Consider the following 18,018-nt stretch of genomic DNA (forward strand, 5'->3'; position numbering starts at 1 on the left):
CTACCGCTTATTCCATAGTGGGTCACGGGGGAGCTGGTGCCTATCTCCAGCAGTCTATGGGCGAGAGGCGGGGTACACCCTGGGCAGGTCACCAGTCCATCACAGGGCAACACACAAACAACCATGCACACACTCATTCATACACCTAAGGGCAATTTAGAGTGACCAATGAACCTAACAGGCATGTCTTTGGACCGTGGGAGGAAGCTGGAGTACCCGGTGAGAACCCACGCATGCACGGGGAGAACATGCAAACTCCATGCATCCATGCAGAAAGACCCCAGGCCGGGAATTGAACCCAGGACCTTCTTGCTGCAAGGCAACAGTGCTACCAACTGTAATTTTAATTATTTAAAAAATAGGAAAATCATGTATAATTGTTCTTCCATTTTACACTTTGTGTTGATTTATCACATCGAATCAACAACCTTGGAGTTTGTGGTCGTAACATTATCAAATGTGAAAAAGCCATTGTATGAGAATGTAACAGCGTCATTGTAACTCTTTATAACAGGTATTTGGTCCATTTTAAAGTGTCTCACTGTCACTGTGGTATAAGTTACTTGTCTCAATGTGACGGTGCATCCATCGCTCTGCGTAATAAAACCTGCAAGACTGCAGCAAGAACATCCTTGAATAAAACAAATATAGTACTATATATTACTGACATCTAACAGGGGTGCTTTGCTGTGCAGCCATTTGTCTCTTTCTCTTCTCTGACAGAAAGAAGTGACATTATGATGCCAGCTTTGCACAGGCTCCCCTTGCAATGCGAAATTTGTTTGTCTTTGCCTGTCATCTGTCTCAATCTGTGTCCTATATCATATTGCGTAGTCGCCTTCTCACATCGGCGTCTGCATTATTCATAGATCCAAAGGCCACGTGTGTGTCTTGTGTATTATTACACTCTCATTTAAAGCTGAAAGATGTCAGCAGACATTTGAGGACCCCCCACACACACCTCCTCCTGCATGTCTCTCATCACCCTTGAACTTTCTGCTTTGACATCTACAAACCTGCAGGCTTTCGCATCTTTAGGATGATGAAGCTACTTGCTCGCCCCCACATCTTTAGCTGCTTGCGTGGGGGTTGTCTGCATGTCAGATCCTGCCAAGATCACACCTCATTATCCAAATGAGACATTAGCATGGATTGCTCCCCTAGCTTGAGCAGCGCAGGTCGCCCTCTGTGCCAGTGTGAGCACTGGCGAGGGAAGGCATTGCTTTGCGTAAAATGGAGGAGAAGAATGTTGCCTTTTTCTATAACTATAGGTTTTTTTCTGGTATTTGAAGGAATTGATAGCCTAACTGGACACTTGAAATGCAAATGTCACCAGGGGAGAGCAAGTGAGAGAAGAGCAGCTGAGATCGAAGTGATTTATCTTAACATTTGTTTCTGCATGGCTTGCTGTTTCTGGTCTCCGGAGGATATGCAGAGGAGAGGGATGTGGCAGACAGATGGAGCGGGGGGGGGGATTGGCTGAGCCCCTTCGGGCCAGCTAACCTCCTCCTCCTTATTCCTCCTCCTTGCTGTCCACCCGTGTGGTGTTGGATCTGTCACGCCTCCCTGAGAGCCTGATGAAGTAGGTCACATGATGTCCTGGAGTCTGACCACAGGCTCCAGAGCTGCTGATTCTGCTGTGTGGTGATTCACTCATTACACTCCCAACATAACAACTGGGAAACAAAACTATCTATCTATCTATCTATCTATCTATCTATCTATCTATCTATCTATCTATCTATCTATCTATCTATCTATCTATATATCCATCCATCCATCCATCCATCCATCCATCCATCCATCCATCCATCCATCCATCCATCCATCCATCCATCCATCCATCCATCCATCCATCCATCCATCCATCCATCCATCCATCCATCCATCCATCCATCCATCCATCCATCCATCCATCCATCCCTCTTACTAGGCAAGTAGTGAAAAAGTTGAGAGCAGGACAGTGTGGAAAACAAACAGTGCCCTAACCTCTTCTGGTTCAACACATCCTAATGTTTAGAGATTTGTTTACAGTGAGCCTGCTGACCTAATAACAGCCTCTTAGCTCAGCAGTGAAGCCACATGCAGGCCAGCAATAAAGGGAGAGATAGTTTAATAATGCTACATTATGAGCAAACATGTTTTTAAAGGACCACTGGTGTTAAGATGCTGGTGTAAATATTCATCGCTCATTAAAAGTGCATTTAAAGTGATTAGAAGAGGCCCCTGTAGCACAAAGTGATTATCTCCAAGAGCTTAAAAAAACCCATAAAGAAACATTTCCAACCATAATGTGGCATTTCTGTTTATGATGTGCCAGCTTTGTAAAGATAGCTGCAACTTTGTTTATCTGTGCTGTAAATCACTACTTGTGCTTAGCCTTCAAAAACTTGTTGTATTTCAACTGATATTAAATTACACAATTACTAATTTGGTGAGTTTTAAAGGGAATTATACCGGATTGTATTTAGGGGTATCAGAGCAAAGAGGGAAAAATGGGACATAGGGTTTTTTCAGATTTTCACTTAAGTACCATGTCTGTCTTTCCTCCTACCTCACATTAAGCATGACTGTGTTGATAATCAAGAGAAAATCTCAATAATAATCATTGCAGTTTGTGGTTGATACGTGAGAAAAGGGGTTTGAATAGCTCTTACAGCTGTAAGAGCAGCTTTGACTAAACGCACAAAGCAGTCTGCTGTTTTTCTGCAAGGATCGATCCTGCTGCATGTTCACACATGCATAGCAGGGATGATGTCACCGGTGTTTTGATGAGAGCATTTCACTGCGTTATCTCCTCCACCACGTCCTCCACTCTTCTTATCCACTGGCTGTTTGAAAGAAAAATTCAATTTGAGTTATGAGTTTGAAGGTTTTAGTGCAGCAAGTGGCATTTACCTGCATATGAGGTGGGTTCTGCCCCAGTAGGATAAGTGATAATAAAATAAGAAGTATTTTGACAAACCGAGAGGAAAAAAAGCATGGATGTGGAAGAAAGAAATCACTCACTAGAGGTTGAAGAAGAGATTTGCCTCAGCTGCAACTCCCCATGAAGCATGTTTAATTCCTGCCAGTGATGAGCTTTTATTCGATGTGGCAGAATTACATTTCCATGACTTTACAACTGCTGGCAAATTCAGACAGGAGAAGTAATGAGGATTTTTGGATCCACTAAATTAATGTGTCTTCCCCGATTGTCCCCTTCTTCATTCACTCATTATGCCACTCTTTATTTGCTGTTGTCACTGTTGCTGACTTTTCTAAAGCGCACTCTCCATCTTCCTTTTTTCTTTCTGTCACCACTCCCCAACTTCTTGCTGCATTTCCCTTTGATCCTCTGTTGTCTGCTGCTTGTTCCTAGATTAGTCACATTATCACACCACTCCCTCCACTTTGAAATCTTTTCATTTTCCCAGCCTCTGCTGTAACCTTGATTGTTTGATTGTTGCTAAATCTCAGGAATGTTTGTCTCCTGGTTTGCCTTTTTGTCATGTGTAGACACGATTGCAGCACACCTAGAAACCTGCAGGACAGAGTTGAGAAACTACTCCTCTCTAAAAGGCCCTTCAGACGTTCCTTTCCTTCAGCATCTTTGAACATTCGGTGGTCCTGCTGTTTGTTTTATGCTGTGGTTTCCACTGAAATACATACCCTTGCTCCATATCTAGTCTGTTGTTTTTTTAGAAGCCGCAAATCATTTCCACTACAAAATATAATTTTTTTTCTTTTTGTTTTATTGGGGTTGCACTTGTTTCCAATTTTTCTCTTTTAATGACTTGTCTGTTTTAAAACGGCTTGCAAAGCTATTTATTCAGCTTCAATTTTTCCAGATTTTAACATGCCATGACCACAAACTTCAAAAGGGGGTTTTAAATGATAGACCAACATGAAGTGGCACATAATTGTGAAGTCCAAGGTAAATGATTCATTCTTTTTTAGCAAAAAACATGAAAAATGTGACCTGCATTCGGCTATAGCCCCCTTTAGTCTGTTACCCATAAATAAAGCCCCAAGAAGCCACATAAATAATTAAAGATTCCACTTGTATGTAATTTAATCTCAGAATAAATGCATCTGTTCTGTAAACCTTCCAAAGAAAAAATGTGTATGGCCCAATATCAGTGAATACATGGGTGTTCACCTAAACTGGAAGGACAGGCAAGGAGGAAGTCGGACAAGCAGCCAAGAGGCCCATAGTAACTCTGGGGGAGCTACTGAGCTCCCTAACTCAGGTGGGAGAATGGTGGGCTGCTTTGGGTGGTCTATGATCAGAAATCCTGATAAAATGTAATAAAGTTTGTTGTTGTAATAAAATGGTAAAAAGGTCAAGCGTTATGAATACTTTTGCAAGGCTCTGTAGATGGAGCCCTTAGATAGCGCTGTAAAAGCAGTGGAAAACTTAGGACACAGTAAATCATCCACTTGATCATGTCAAACGTGAGCGTTTAGAGCTAGATGATTAATTCTAAACAACAGGGCTCTGGCATTAAAAGAGCCAAAGAATTTCCTGTTGCTTCTGACCTGCATGCATCTATTATGCCTTTGGACTGAAATAAAGCCTATCACAGCATATTCTTCCTCCTATTAATCTTAGCTGCATGTTTTAGACATTGCAAGTCAAACTTTCTGCCACTAGCCACATATTTCCGTAGTGCCACTAATAGACACCCCCTTTTTTTGTTTGCTGGAGCAGTATCACTTCTCTGCTTTTGGGGTCGTCTTTATCTGGCGGTTGGCAGGTGTTGCCGGTAGAGCAGGTGTGCAAAGAGGAATGCTTCCTCCTTGCTCCATTCTCCTTCCTCCAGGCTGTCAAATCACCTCAATTTCTAACATATTTTTATAAAATGATTGTTTCTGAAAAATAAGTAGTTTGTACCATGGCTACTCAGATTTCTCATGCATTCACAAAAATGAATGAGACACGGAGGCTCTGTTGGAGAGTTATTTTCTTGTGATATCTTCATGTTTGCAAAGCCACTGAAGTGACCTTGTGGAGGAATGAGATCAGGGAAAAAGGAGGCTCGATAACATTCTGGGAAGAGGTCGTTTTTTGTTGTTGCATAAAAGCACTGTTCCTCTGCTGCGCTGAGGAGACCCATTGAGCATTGCACATTGTTTTTTCAGTTTTTAAAGTACTCCTATTATACCACAGGATTCATCTGGGTAAAGCACCCTAATAGCTCATTCCATTAGTGGTTTTTACCAGGACAGGTTCTTCTTGGGTGGGAGGCCACTAAAAAAGTAGAGTTAAATCAGGCCCGTACTTTGTGATCATAATACACAGTCTGAAGAAGTTATTAAAGTCCCTCAAACCTTGTGCTCTACCTTCCTATTTTCAGCCTATCCTTCTTTGATTTTCTTGCTCCTTCCTTTCTTGTGTCCTCCTTTCTTGCTGTTGTCATTTATTTGGTCCATCCTTCTTTTTTTAACTCTGTCCATCCCTCCTTGTGTCCCTCTTTGTCTTGTATTGTTTTTTGTTCCTCCTTGCATACTTCCATCCTTCCATCTTTGTGTCCTATTTACCTTCCTTCCTTGTTTTCTACGCCCCACTTCCTTGTTTCCTTTATACCTTTCCTTCCTTTGGGCATCCTTCCTTCGTTCATTTCTTTATTTCTTCCAGTTTACTGTTTTCACAGGTTCAATGTTTAAAGCCGACCTGCTGTAGAAACAGAAGAATTACAGTGAACATTGGTATTTTTATGTGAATGTTTTTACAGGGAAGATCTTTGGAAAGACAGATTTGAACTCTTCCTTCAATCTTTAGTGGTTTAATCCTGTGGTGTCAATAAGCAGTATTGGTCCTTCCTAGAAATGGAAATAACAGGGAGCACCTTTGAAGGCTGATTGTGTCGCCTTTAACTGCTTCTGTTCTGTACTTTAACAGGGTGGCTTTGAGTCTTCTACCTCCTTTAATGAAAGTAAATGTCTCATTTTAGCAACCTGGGTGAAAATCCCCATAGTTAAGATTAAAATTAGGATTTAAAAGAGCAAAAACAGGTCTTTGCAGAGGAGGTCAGTGAGGGCCAGTGCAGAGGATTACAGCCGAATGTTTTCCCTTTACTGTTCACCCTTTCAATCATCTGGGTTTTCACCCCTCTTCGGGCTTGGTAGAAGGATGTGTTCTCTAGTAGGGGTGACCTGGCTCTGCTCTCCCATTGATGTGTGTAATGAAGGCCTGTGTCTGAATAATCCCATTAGGTGGTCAGATTAAAACCTGAGCTGATATTTGAGACCATGCCGCCTCTTTAGAAATTGGAGAGCTTTGCAATCGGGCCCCGGGAGAAAGGCAGCAGCGCAGGAGCAGCGGCAGCATTCGGGAGGTCTTTCCTTATAGAGTGCCATTCTAATTACAGCAGAGAAGAATCCTTCAGTAGCTCCTTAACTTCACCTAGTGCCATCCCTTTGTAGCTGTAATGCTCAGATTCATCAATTCTAATAAAGAGCAGTTCTTATCAAGCGTAACTGATTTGATTCAAGGCTTCAGGTTGATCATATGAGAAGATTTTTAATGTCTAAAATTTGTATCATTTTAGATTAAAATGTGTCTCTTTTCTTCATGTAATGTTCTGTTTGACTTGGCTGTCTTGCACAGTAACATCACATGCACACCCCTTGACCTTTTCATACTTTTTCAGTCACAAGGACAAACTTCAATGTATCCTATTTGGATTTCATATGATAAACTTGACCTGCAGAGCATCGCAGTTGTCACTTAGTCTCAGAATGTGCAATATTCCTATGACAAAGGATTCCATGGATGCTATGTTTGGTTGCCTATAAAATGTAGGTGATCGCAAAAAAGAAGTCTTGAAGAAAATTGTAATTTCCATATTCAGATAAAATATCACAATGTGCAGCACTAAATGTACAGCGTTACAATAGACCTAACATTGCAGGGCATGCCTGGGAAGTGGAGGGGAAGAGAGGCTTGGTTTACAAGAAAGCAGTAAGAACACCTGCTGCCAGGTCGCTTCAAGTCATGTTGGGGACACAGCAAGCATGTAGAAGAAAGTGTTTTGGTCAGATGAGAGCAAAATCTAATTTCCTGCAAATGCCTGCATGTTATGGAAAACCTGCAGTAAAAATCACCCTGAACAAACTATTCCCCCCTTGGTACATGGTAGTGATAGCATCATGCTGAACTTATTACAGGACAATCCTTAAGGAAAACTTGTTAGAGACTGCAAAATAGTCAAGGCTGGAGCAGAGGATGACCTTCTAATGTTAGAATAGCCCAGTCAAAGTCCAGACCTAAATCCAATTATGAGTCTCATTTTATTTCACTTCATATTGATCTATTACTTTGTATTGGTCTGCCACGTAAACTCACTGAGACAGTAAAGTGAGTTATTGGTCTACTTGTTAAAACTGGGTAGGTTACAGGGGTGGGAATACTTTTTCAAGTAACAGTTTTTTTTGCTCAACAGCCATTTTGTTTAGTTGTTAGCAGTGCAAATGAGCTTCCTTTTGCTCAGCCATGCTCGAAGGCAATACTGAGGCAGAGAGCAAACGAGCTGCGTTCATCATGTTGTTTGTTAACAGCTCCCTGAATATCAGTGCACGTGTTTTCAGATCCAGATGAACATATGGACGGTGTTAAGATCTAATCCCAATTACATTAAGATGTCTCATTATAGGGTGGCAATAAAACAAATATTAAAGCAAAGGCCAAACCAGTAATCATATCAAAAGCTGTAAATCCTTTCAAACAAAATGCTCCCTTTTTGTTCCTTCCTCTTTTTGATTCATCGCCAACATCATTTGAGTAATAAATGCTGTTTTTCCCACTTCTCAACACATTCTCAAGCAAACAAACTTGTACTGTGCTCGTTCACCCCAAATACCAATGCACCGTCAAAGCTTTGATTACAGTCTTTTCCTCTCACTGCCGAAGGGTACTTTGCTGAGTTTTTCGGTTTAAGTATCAGCATACCAGTACAGTAGGAGATTCTGGTTTCTGTAGTTTTACAATAGGAAACTAACCCAATGAGTATGTTCAGTGTGATGTAAAACTGGTTGTGATGTCTCACTCTAGCTCCAGAAATGAATGTCGTGTTATATATAGTCAACAGCAAGTTAATAGTCCTATTCAGTCATTGCTATATTAATGGATTTCTTCCATATATTCCTCTCCTTTCTGTGCTGCTCTTTCTAAAGAAACACACACATTTCCTCTTTTAAACTGATGCTGTCTCTTTGGTGTGCCGCTCCACTGCTTCAGTGGAGGAGCTTCGTGTTTATCTGCTCTCTCAGTGCTTTGTGTCCGTGTATGCTTGGCTGCTGATAATCATCCCAGGCGGCGCTCTCTCATTTCATTACCTCTGCACTGCTGATGAAGATGTCTTGTTCTGCTACTTTTTGCCGGACTCCTCCTTAGTGAATTACAGTGGCATGAAAAAGTATTGCCCCTTAAATATTTCTTTCTATTTTTGCTTTTTTGTCACATTTAAAAGCTTTAGATCATCCAACACATTTTATCATCAACAACAATAACCTGAGTAAGTACAAAAGCTGTTTTCAAATGATGATTTCATTTATTAAGCATAAAAATCTATGTAAACCCACTTGACCCCATGTGAAAATATAATTGCCCCCCTCGTTTAGGTATCAATTAACTGTTTTAATATATAAAACCATATTTGTTTGGTTTAATATATTTTTGGTTTGATTTTACCAGTCATACACAGGTTTGATTACTGCTAGACTGGTAGAACACAAAAAGTAGTCTGGAAAACATCATGAACCAATCTAAAGACATTTAGCAACAGATGAGAAACAAAGTCATTAACATACAGTATATGTCTAGAAACGTTTACAAAGCCATGGCTTTGGGCCGAATCATCCTTCCAAACACAGATCCAGTGAACCCCTCCCAGGAGTGGCTGGCCTACCAGAATTACTGCAAGAACAGCATACCAACAATTAAATGGTTATGGTAGCGTGATGGTCTGGGGTTATGCAGCAGAACATTGATCTAAAGCACACCAGTAAGTCCACCTCTGAATGGCCCAAAAAACAGGAAAATGACGGCTTTGGTGAGGTCTAGTCAAAGTCCAGGCTCAAATTCAATGGAGATGCTGTTGTTAAATTGTCCATTCATACGCAAAAACCCTCCAATGTGTCTGACTTCAAACACTTCTGTAAAGAAGAATGGGCCCCCGTGGTGATGTAAAAACATAATTGTCAGGCATTGTTAACACTAAACCGTTGTTAGGTTTAGGGAGCAATTACTTCACATAGGTCAATGTTAATTTGAAAAGCTGTCTTCACGTATTGAATAAAACCACCATTTGTAATCTGCTTTTTTTATTCACTCGGGTTATTTTTGTCTAATAATAAAATTGGTTTGATCTGAAACATTTAAGTGGCAAAAAGAAGCAAAAACAGAAGAAACATGTAAGATGTACATATTTTCTTAAAGCATTGTAAACACATCTGCTGCTAAGCTTTTAGTAAATTGTTACATCTTTTTGCCAGGTAGAACAAGAATTTCTGCATGCTTAATAAACCTTCATTCACTTTGTTTGGTCAACTGAAGTTTAAAATCATTCTGTCTGTGCCTGAAACTGCATGTTACTGCCCTCAGAAACACTGTTGGTTCCTGTGGAATTGGGTGGGGTTGGTTATGGCTTATGCGGTGGGGGTCCTTCCTATCCCTTTTGCTTTTCCGTCCTTGTGTCCCTTACATCATCTTTCCTTTTTTGTTTTGAAAAAATGCACCTGCACAGTTGCACCTCCTCCCACCAGAGCACTGACACACTCCCTTCCATCTGTCTTTTCCTACCCAGACCTCCCTATCAACCCGACACCCAGGGGCCATGGCGTCTCGCAGGACCAGCACAGTGCAGGTGCCGCCATCGGGGGCGCTGTGGGGGGAGGAATACTGTTGATCTTGGCGGCCATACTGGTCTTCGTGTTCCTGCGCCGTCGCCAGCGCACCTTCAAGGGAGACTACAGCACGAAGAAGCACGTGTTCGGAAACGGGTACAGCAAAGCGGGCGGTCTGCCTGCGCATCCCCCCATCCCCAAGAACCTTCAGTACCCGGATGACTCGGACGACGAGAAGAAGCCAGCACAAATCGGCAACACTGGGGGATTTGAGGCGAGCGAGCGGAATTTCGATGCTGAATCCGAGGACCTGAAGAGACCATACTTCACTGTAGATGAGGGGGAGAGCCGAGATTATGAGGAGCGGACTCTTGCCTTCCAGTACGACCCAGAACCTGAAATAGCCGATGATATGATCTCTCAAACCGACGGCTCTGTCATTTCTAAGAAAGAGTGGTACGTGTAGTGGCATACAACCGAGAGCAACCAGTTGTCCCTCACCTGCATTCCACCTCACCTCCCCTCATACCCACCTACACCCCTCCCCACCCTCCCTTCGTCAGCCTGCACCTCCCACAGTGGCATTTCCACCTCACTCCCTCCTTCCCCGCATCAGACTCCATCCAACTAATCACTGTTAGAAAGTCAAGGGTCTATTTAAAGTCCAAGAAAACGACTTCTCAACATAACAGCATTGGTATCACTTTCATCAAGTTAACGGGAAAAGAATACAAACTAAGGTATGTAAATGGACTCAGTGTGGCTACAAGGCCAGAAAGGTGATTGGTTAATACTGTTGTATTCTACTTTTATGTGTATTTTATTTTTCATGTTTGAAATGTATTAAATGTATAAAAAAAAAGAAAACAGGTTAAGGTTTTGCTGAGCACATTTGTGAAAGTCCTACACTGGATGTATGGGGTCTTTTTTGTTCTTTTTTCATTGGCATTTGCAATTTTGTCATTTTTATATTCTCTTTTTGTATGATCTGCAGAGAAATGAGAGTTATGTGTCTGACATATTTACAGATGGAGTTCAAAGTGTTTGAAACTTTATGGTCAAATGTTTCAGGAAAAAAAAGATTAAAAAAAATTAAACTAGCTGTACATATGTGTATCATTTATGACGCAAGCACGTTGTTGTTCTCCAAAGACATTGTTAATACATCTTGACCCTCATCTTGAATTATTTTTGTTTACCAAAAGGGTGTCAGCTACTGAGCCATGCAGACATGTGGTGGCGACATCATAACATTCAATTACTTAATTTTATTGCTAACATTTCATATTAGGGAATTATAAAATCATTGGAGAGAAGGGCTGAAGCTGGCTCAATGTTCTATTTTTCAATTTATTGCAAAAGCAGTGTCTTGCAAAGGTAATAATGCCGCTTGAACTGTTTCACATTTTGTCACATTACAACCACAAACCTCAATGTATATTATTCAGATTTTACGCAATATACCAACATTATGTAGTGCATAACTGTAAATTGGAAGGAAAGGGACATGTTATGTAGAAAACCTTTTGCAAATTTAAAATTTAAAACTGTGATGTGGATTAAAATTCAGCCACTTTCCCTCTTTTACCCTGAAGTAAAATCTAGATCAAACTGGCAGATCTGAAAGACCTCATCTAAAAAGCAACCAAGAGGGTGACTGTAGCTCTGGAGTAACTGTAGAGAATCCATAGCTCAGGTGGGAAATCTGCCAGCATGACAAGCAATAGTTGTACCCTCTGAAATTGACTCCTTTTGGATGAGTGGCAAGATGGTTGAATTGTTCAAATAAAGCTATAAGAAGTCCCTTCTGCAGTTTGCCAAAATCCATGTAGGGGACACAGTAAACATGTGGAAGAAGGTGCCCATGAAACATGGTGGTGGCAGCATGATGCTGTGGGATGCTTTTCTTTTGCAGGGACAGAGAAGCTGATAATAGATGCATAGAGCTACTGACAGGGCCAGCCTGAAACAATACCTGCTACAGACCACAAAAGATGACCGTAAGGATAGTGCCAGAGCTACAAGGGAATGCTTTAGATCAAAGCATAATCATATGTTAGAACTGCATAGACCTTAACCTCACTGTGAATCTGTATCAGTGTTTAAAAACGGATGTTCAGATGCTCTCCATCTAGTCTGACAGAGGTTCAGATATTTTGCAAAGAAGAATGAGCCAAAACTGGTGGACACAACTCAAGTAACTCATAATCATTAATAATATGATATACCATGTTTGGAAAAGCTGCGTTCAATTTCACGAACCACAACCAGGCCTGATTACTCCAAGTTCTATAAAATCACTTTAAATAATACCTTTCTGTTAGCATATAGTAGGCTAAAAGATCTCAAAAGGTAATACAGCATGCCATGATCTATAGAAAGTTACTGAGAAAATGAGAAATCTATTCATTGCAAAGGGAGCTTCTACAAAGTAGTGATTCAGATTGTTACTTACAAAAAATTTAGAAAATCATGTTTAATTTGCTTCTTTTTTATAATTGTGCCCCACTTTGTGTTGCTCTATCCCATAATATTTCAATCACATCCATTGATTTTTGTGGTTGTAATGTTCAAAATCTGGAAAGGTTCCAAGGGTATGATTTCTTTCGTAAGGAATTATGTCCAAAAGACATTTGCTAAGCCTCACAGGATCACTAATAATGCTCAGATATGTTATGATTGTCACTTGACTTGAACAGTTTGACCTGTGTACACGCGCTCAAAAATCTTACCACTTTAATGAAATGTCTTGCTGGGGTTTTTTTGTGTTTGTGTGTGCGTTTTGAGCTGCCATAATTATGTTTGGTTCTGACCCCTTTTTATCAAATGGATGTCAGCAAAAAGTGTCTGAGGAAATTTCCAGTAATGGTTCTGCCTCTCCTATTGTGACTGTTTACTAAAGAACTGGCTTACATCAACCTCATTTTCCACCAGGAGTCATCCATGGACACAAAGGACTTGAACAAGAGGGGAAATGTCAACTGATGCTTTTATTTACGCCAACAGAGAAAATATTTTAACAAGTAAAGGGATTTGAAAACATAATAGTGGTCATGCTGCCAAGTTAGAAGGCAGCATAAGAACTCGACTGCTGCTTTTATGATGTTTCTTTCTTTTCCTCCTTTCCAATTGAATTCCAGCTATTTTTGAGTGATTTTACAGTAATGAAATGTTTTTTTTTTTGCCTTAATGTCAAGATCTATTTCAGCATATGGGGACACACTGACTCTGTATGCAAGCATTATACAGTATATATCCTTATCTGTTTTTAAAATTGATGTTAGCAAGTGCCAATGGATGCTAGTATAGCAGAAAGTCTTGTTTTCTCCTCAGCTCTGAGGTCCATTAAGCAATCAGTAAAATGTATTTCCTTCAAACAAAAAAAAAAAATCTCAATGTGAAATATTTGAGATAAAAGAAGCATTGCAGTAAATCTGTGGATGTAAACAACATATCTGACTAGCTCTGAGCACTATAAATACTGTATTAAGCCTTATTTCATGCATGTTTTTGTGTGTGGGAGTGGAAGTGCATTTGTTGGTATTTTTTTACAGTCAATTCCAGTGTGTTTTTGTCCTCATTTGCAGCTTAAAAAGGCGACAAAATCCTTCTTTTTTAATGTCGCCAGTGTTGGCAGAGCTATGAGTTAATCGGTACGCAGTACCCAGCAACAATATTTCAGTCAATACAAAAGTACCTATATAAATATATGTTGAAATGATAAAGAAGACAAAAAAAAAAAAAAACATCCCTGTGAGACATTTTCTTGCAGATGTGAATGTTTTATAGTCCATGCTTGTCTACTGTATGCTTTTAGATGAGCATGTTAATCATGAGCCTCAATCTATATTGTATAATATACATAAACAAGCATTGAACAATGAGGGATATGTTGTTCTTATTAGAAGTCACTTTCGTTCTGTTCCATTCAGTTCTGCTCCGATTCATATTTGAATTGCCTTATTTGGTTTTTACACAGACAGGACATGGCTCAAAATAAACTAAGCAACAGTAGCCAGTTTCTTCTGTCACTGTTGGCATAATAGTTGTTTTCTGACACAGGCAGGGGGAATGCTTTATTGTAATTTTTTTTTAGTCTAAACATGTTTGAACCACAGCATTATAAGAAAACAGAGCACGATTTCTGTTTTTGGTCTTTTATTCAGTGCCTATCAAAGTGAGGAGGTGTGAGGTAGTCATAGCAAACACTTCCAGTTTATTTATGCTCTTCATTACCCAAACGGATGAAAAAAAACAAACTGTTCAAAAAGTATTCATACTTTCCATGTTTTTTCCATATAACACCCACAGACTTCAGTGTGATTTATGGGAGTTTTTGTGTCATAGACCAAAGAAAAAGTGATGCAGAAATGTGAAGCAGAAGGAAAAGGATAGACCCTTTTACAGACAACTTTTCTAAAGAAAATTGTGATCATCAAGTTTGGCATACCTTTGTCTTCAGTCCCCTTTTACAAAGATAGCCCTGAATAAATAAAATCAACAAATTGCCTACAGAAGACTACTAACTGTCAGAACTATGTACTACTCAGGGTTTCTGCAGGATCTTTACGTGTAAGTCGTAAAAACGTTTACTCAGCTCAATTTTAGACCTTAGAAACTCGAAAATTTGTCCAGATTTTACACATAGTTTTACATCTTAAATTTGTGTTTTTGTGACTTCATTGTTTTTTACAATAAGGAGATTATTTTTTTTGACATAAGCTCTTTGAGAGGCAATTAAAATCAATACATTTTAGCGACATTATCCGCTACCAGCTCCTTCATGGTGGTAAAGTGTATATTTACAAAAGGTTTAACTTGAAAGCCACGTTATTTAGATCTGGCGAAAACCCGCCATCAGTAACCGTTCTGAGGTTTAGCCCAAACTAGAACGAGGCATTGTTGACTGGGTGTAAGTACATTCAGAAGTAAAAAAAAAACATTTTACCTTACATTATTAAGCACATTAAATATTTACGTTCATTTCATTTCTTTTTTATTTATGCTGGTCCTAAATTTAAGTTTTTATGATTATAATAACTTCTTAAATAATGTTGATCATGGCTCCCAAAAATTAAACAAAAGTTTCTGAAATTCTGATTACTTTTACTTTAACATTTGTTCCCTAATGTTATCTAACAAGCCACTGAGGGCTTCACCAAACAACTATATTTTCTAAAGACAATTGGATACACATGATTTTGTCTGTAAAGTTACTGAATACACATGGACACCTTTCCGTTTTTTATTTGAAAGGAAAAAAATGAAAAATATTTTGTAATTTACCCTCCTCTTCACCATTATGAGCTACTTTATTTTGGTCTTAATTACCATCCCAATGAAAATGCATTGGGGGTTTTTGTCAGTAACATACGAAAATGTGAAAAAGTTCCAGGGAAGTGAAAAACATTTACAACGCAGACTGCAAATCTCTTGTATTTGACATAAATGATCATTTACGTGCTGTTCAATCTAGTTAGCTTTCTTTCCAGCACTTTACTAACACTGCATCTATATTTGATCACTAAATCAAATTCAAAGCTACATTTGTTGCCATTTTAACTAACAACAGCTAAATGTTACATTGCACTCAATATTGAATATTTGTCCTGAAGAGGTCTAAATTCTGCAGCCTAACTGGTTGTTAAGATTCTTCTAAGCTTTTAAGCACAACAATTGCAACTGTAATCCAGTAAAAAGAACCTTGCATGTCTAAATGAATGAACATGGCCCCTATTTGAAAGCACAACTGAATGGTTTCATATGTTTTTTGTTTCTGATTTTCTTATGAAACCACTGCCACAACTGCTTCTCAGACATGTTGGACAGACAAAAAACACTTTAGGATTGATATGTACATTGTTAAATATTAACATTCATATTACGGAGGTGTTCTGACTTTCTATTTTATAATAGTGACTGTAACTTCATTCCATCCTAATCTACTTTTGTATTCAGTATGTTTAACATTCCACTGTAAATATTGTACATAAGGTGGAGATTATAGTCTGGGTTTATTAGGGAGCTTGTCGTGTAAAATAAACCTTATCGGAGTGCAAACATGGAGACTCTGATGGATAGATGAAGTTGATGCATAGCTTTTTCCCAAAGTCTCGACTAAAAACCGCTCCTCTAGTACCTTTTTAACATGCCAATAGTGACTTCACTGTCATGCAAAGGGGTAATGTATATGGTCTGTCAAAATGGTATCGCTGAAAGAATCTCAAAAAGTAAAAAAAATAATAATAAATCTGTTTGTATGCAGCCATGTGAATGTATATTTCTGAGGGTGTTACAAATATAAGAATAAAAAATTAATTGTTCAATTGTGATGACCCAGTAAAGTAACTTGTATTTGTTTTGAGCATTAAATGAGTTCAATAGTCAACCTGTCCCAGTTTACTGATTGGATAAATGTTATCTGACTGAATATGATCCATGTTTGCAGGACATTTCTGGCTTCATATACATTCATTTTTGGTAATTGCAGCCTTTTCCCAATATCCGTAATGTAACAGTGTCTCATGCAGGTGCTTCTTTGGATTACATTTTCTTATGTGCCTGTAAAATGTCACACCCACAACATTTGTTCTGTAAATAAATTTGGTTGAACAAAACTGTCTGTTATAATAATATTTAAGCTAAAAGGGCATTGTGACCACATTTTAGAGCCGTGTGTCAGTTAATTTGAAACAGGTTTCCCAGGTGTTTAAGGTGCATACTAGTTCCTGGACCAAAACATAAAAAGAACTGATGAGAAGAACAAATACAAGTATTTTGTGTTTGCAAGGCTCGGATAGCCCATAAACCGAGGCGAGCCACACCAGTGTTTGCTAAAAATGCTGGCGGTTTACAGTCCTCTATCCATGTTTAATGGAAAGTTGAGTGGAAGGAAAAAGTGTTGGAGAAAAATGTGCATAAACAGCAGGGATAACCACAGCCTTAAAGAGGATTGTGAAGCAAAACACATACATACCTGGGATGCGGGAAATAATGTCCTGGGTTCATCCAGAGTTAACGTGATACAAAGAGTTTACAAGATATTTTTGCAGTGATTGTTTATTCCCATTAGTACTGTTTCTGTTACTAAGAAAACCATAAAAAGACCCAGGATGTGTTAGTATAACACAGCAGAGATAAAGGGATGCCTACAGTATATAACACAAGTCTCTGATGGGGATCAGCATAACTTTTTTGGCTTTAATTAGAGAGTGAAAACTGTCAGACAGATGTTGAAACGGAGTTCAATGCCTAATGAAGCTGCAGCGATATGATGAGAGAGGCCCAGTGTAGAGCTAGACAGATCTGTGGGACTCGAATGCAGACATCTGCACTGTGCACATTAAGAACAGCCCAGAGTTTGCAGCTGTTGCCATCCATTTGCTAAAAGAGCCCTTTGTACCCTAAGGGGCTTTGATGGCACATAGGCTTTTAACATGCATGCCCGTCTAGCTTTTTTTTTTTTTTTTTTATTTATCTATCCATTTTGTTCCGCTTCACAGAGCTGTGGGAGGAATTCTACCACTTTCCCTCTATCAAAGTACCTCCAGGACACAATGTGGCAGCATTTTGTTTTTAAAATGTGCTACTCTTGGGGTGCAAATTTCAAAAACAAAGCATCCCATTACTCCACTGAGTGAAATAGAGAGAGTAAAACTTAAAAAAATAAAACTGATCACAATGTAGAGACAGCATTACCTTCAAAAGAACATGAAAATGATCTCATTGTTTATTTAAATTGGGCTTTTCTCTTTTCTTGCTTTTTTGGATGGTTAGATTCTCATCCTTTATGGTTCTAATAAGTTCAGTCAAGTGTGGAATTTAAGGTAGAATAAATGTTTAGCTTCAAAAGTTTAATAAGTTTTGTTTCTTTCAGGAGTCAGTTCATTTTGCGGGCCATAACTACCCATTGACTCTGGAGAAAACGCATTTCAGAGATATGTTTGCCTTGCAGGAAACGTCTTGCTACTGTGAATTGTTGAGGCTCCAGTAGGACAAGTACTGGAAGAAAAATAATCAATCCAAATGACTTCAGAGGTGCACCCACAGCCAATAATACGAGTCATTACACTATAGTGATTGAATGGTTAATGGACATGGTGTATTTGCATATCCAATTCATTGAGCTGGATAAAAGTGGAGTGTTTCACTTATTGATCAGTAGGCTGCGGTTTGCCTGTACTGCTTTGC

At 39.2% G+C, this 18,018-nt stretch overlaps 1 protein-coding gene across 6 annotated transcripts in view; it reads left to right on the top strand.

Annotated features, from left to right (window-relative positions):
- The window catches only part of nectin1b (nectin cell adhesion molecule 1b), a 275,781-nt gene that overhangs the window by 104,607 nt on the left and 153,156 nt on the right, over positions 1–18,018 (top strand). The window contains exons 6-7 of one of the 6 annotated variants that reach the window (XM_047392150.1): positions 8,454–8,498; positions 9,789–16,216. The exons of 4 other annotated variants lie outside the window; for them this stretch is intronic. In XM_047392150.1, coding sequence (XP_047248106.1) covers positions 8,454–8,498; positions 9,789–10,294 — 551 coding nt within the window. In that variant the 3' untranslated portion in view covers positions 10,295–16,216. Of the gene's footprint in view, positions 1–8,453; positions 8,499–9,788; positions 16,217–18,018 lie in introns of those variants that run through there. One more of the 6 variants, XM_047392151.1, reaches the window with a different exon arrangement.

The sequence above is a fragment of the Girardinichthys multiradiatus genome, chromosome 18 (genome assembly GCF_021462225.1).
Source record: "Girardinichthys multiradiatus isolate DD_20200921_A chromosome 18, DD_fGirMul_XY1, whole genome shotgun sequence".
NCBI classification, from domain to species: Eukaryota; Metazoa; Chordata; class Actinopteri; order Cyprinodontiformes; family Goodeidae; genus Girardinichthys; species Girardinichthys multiradiatus.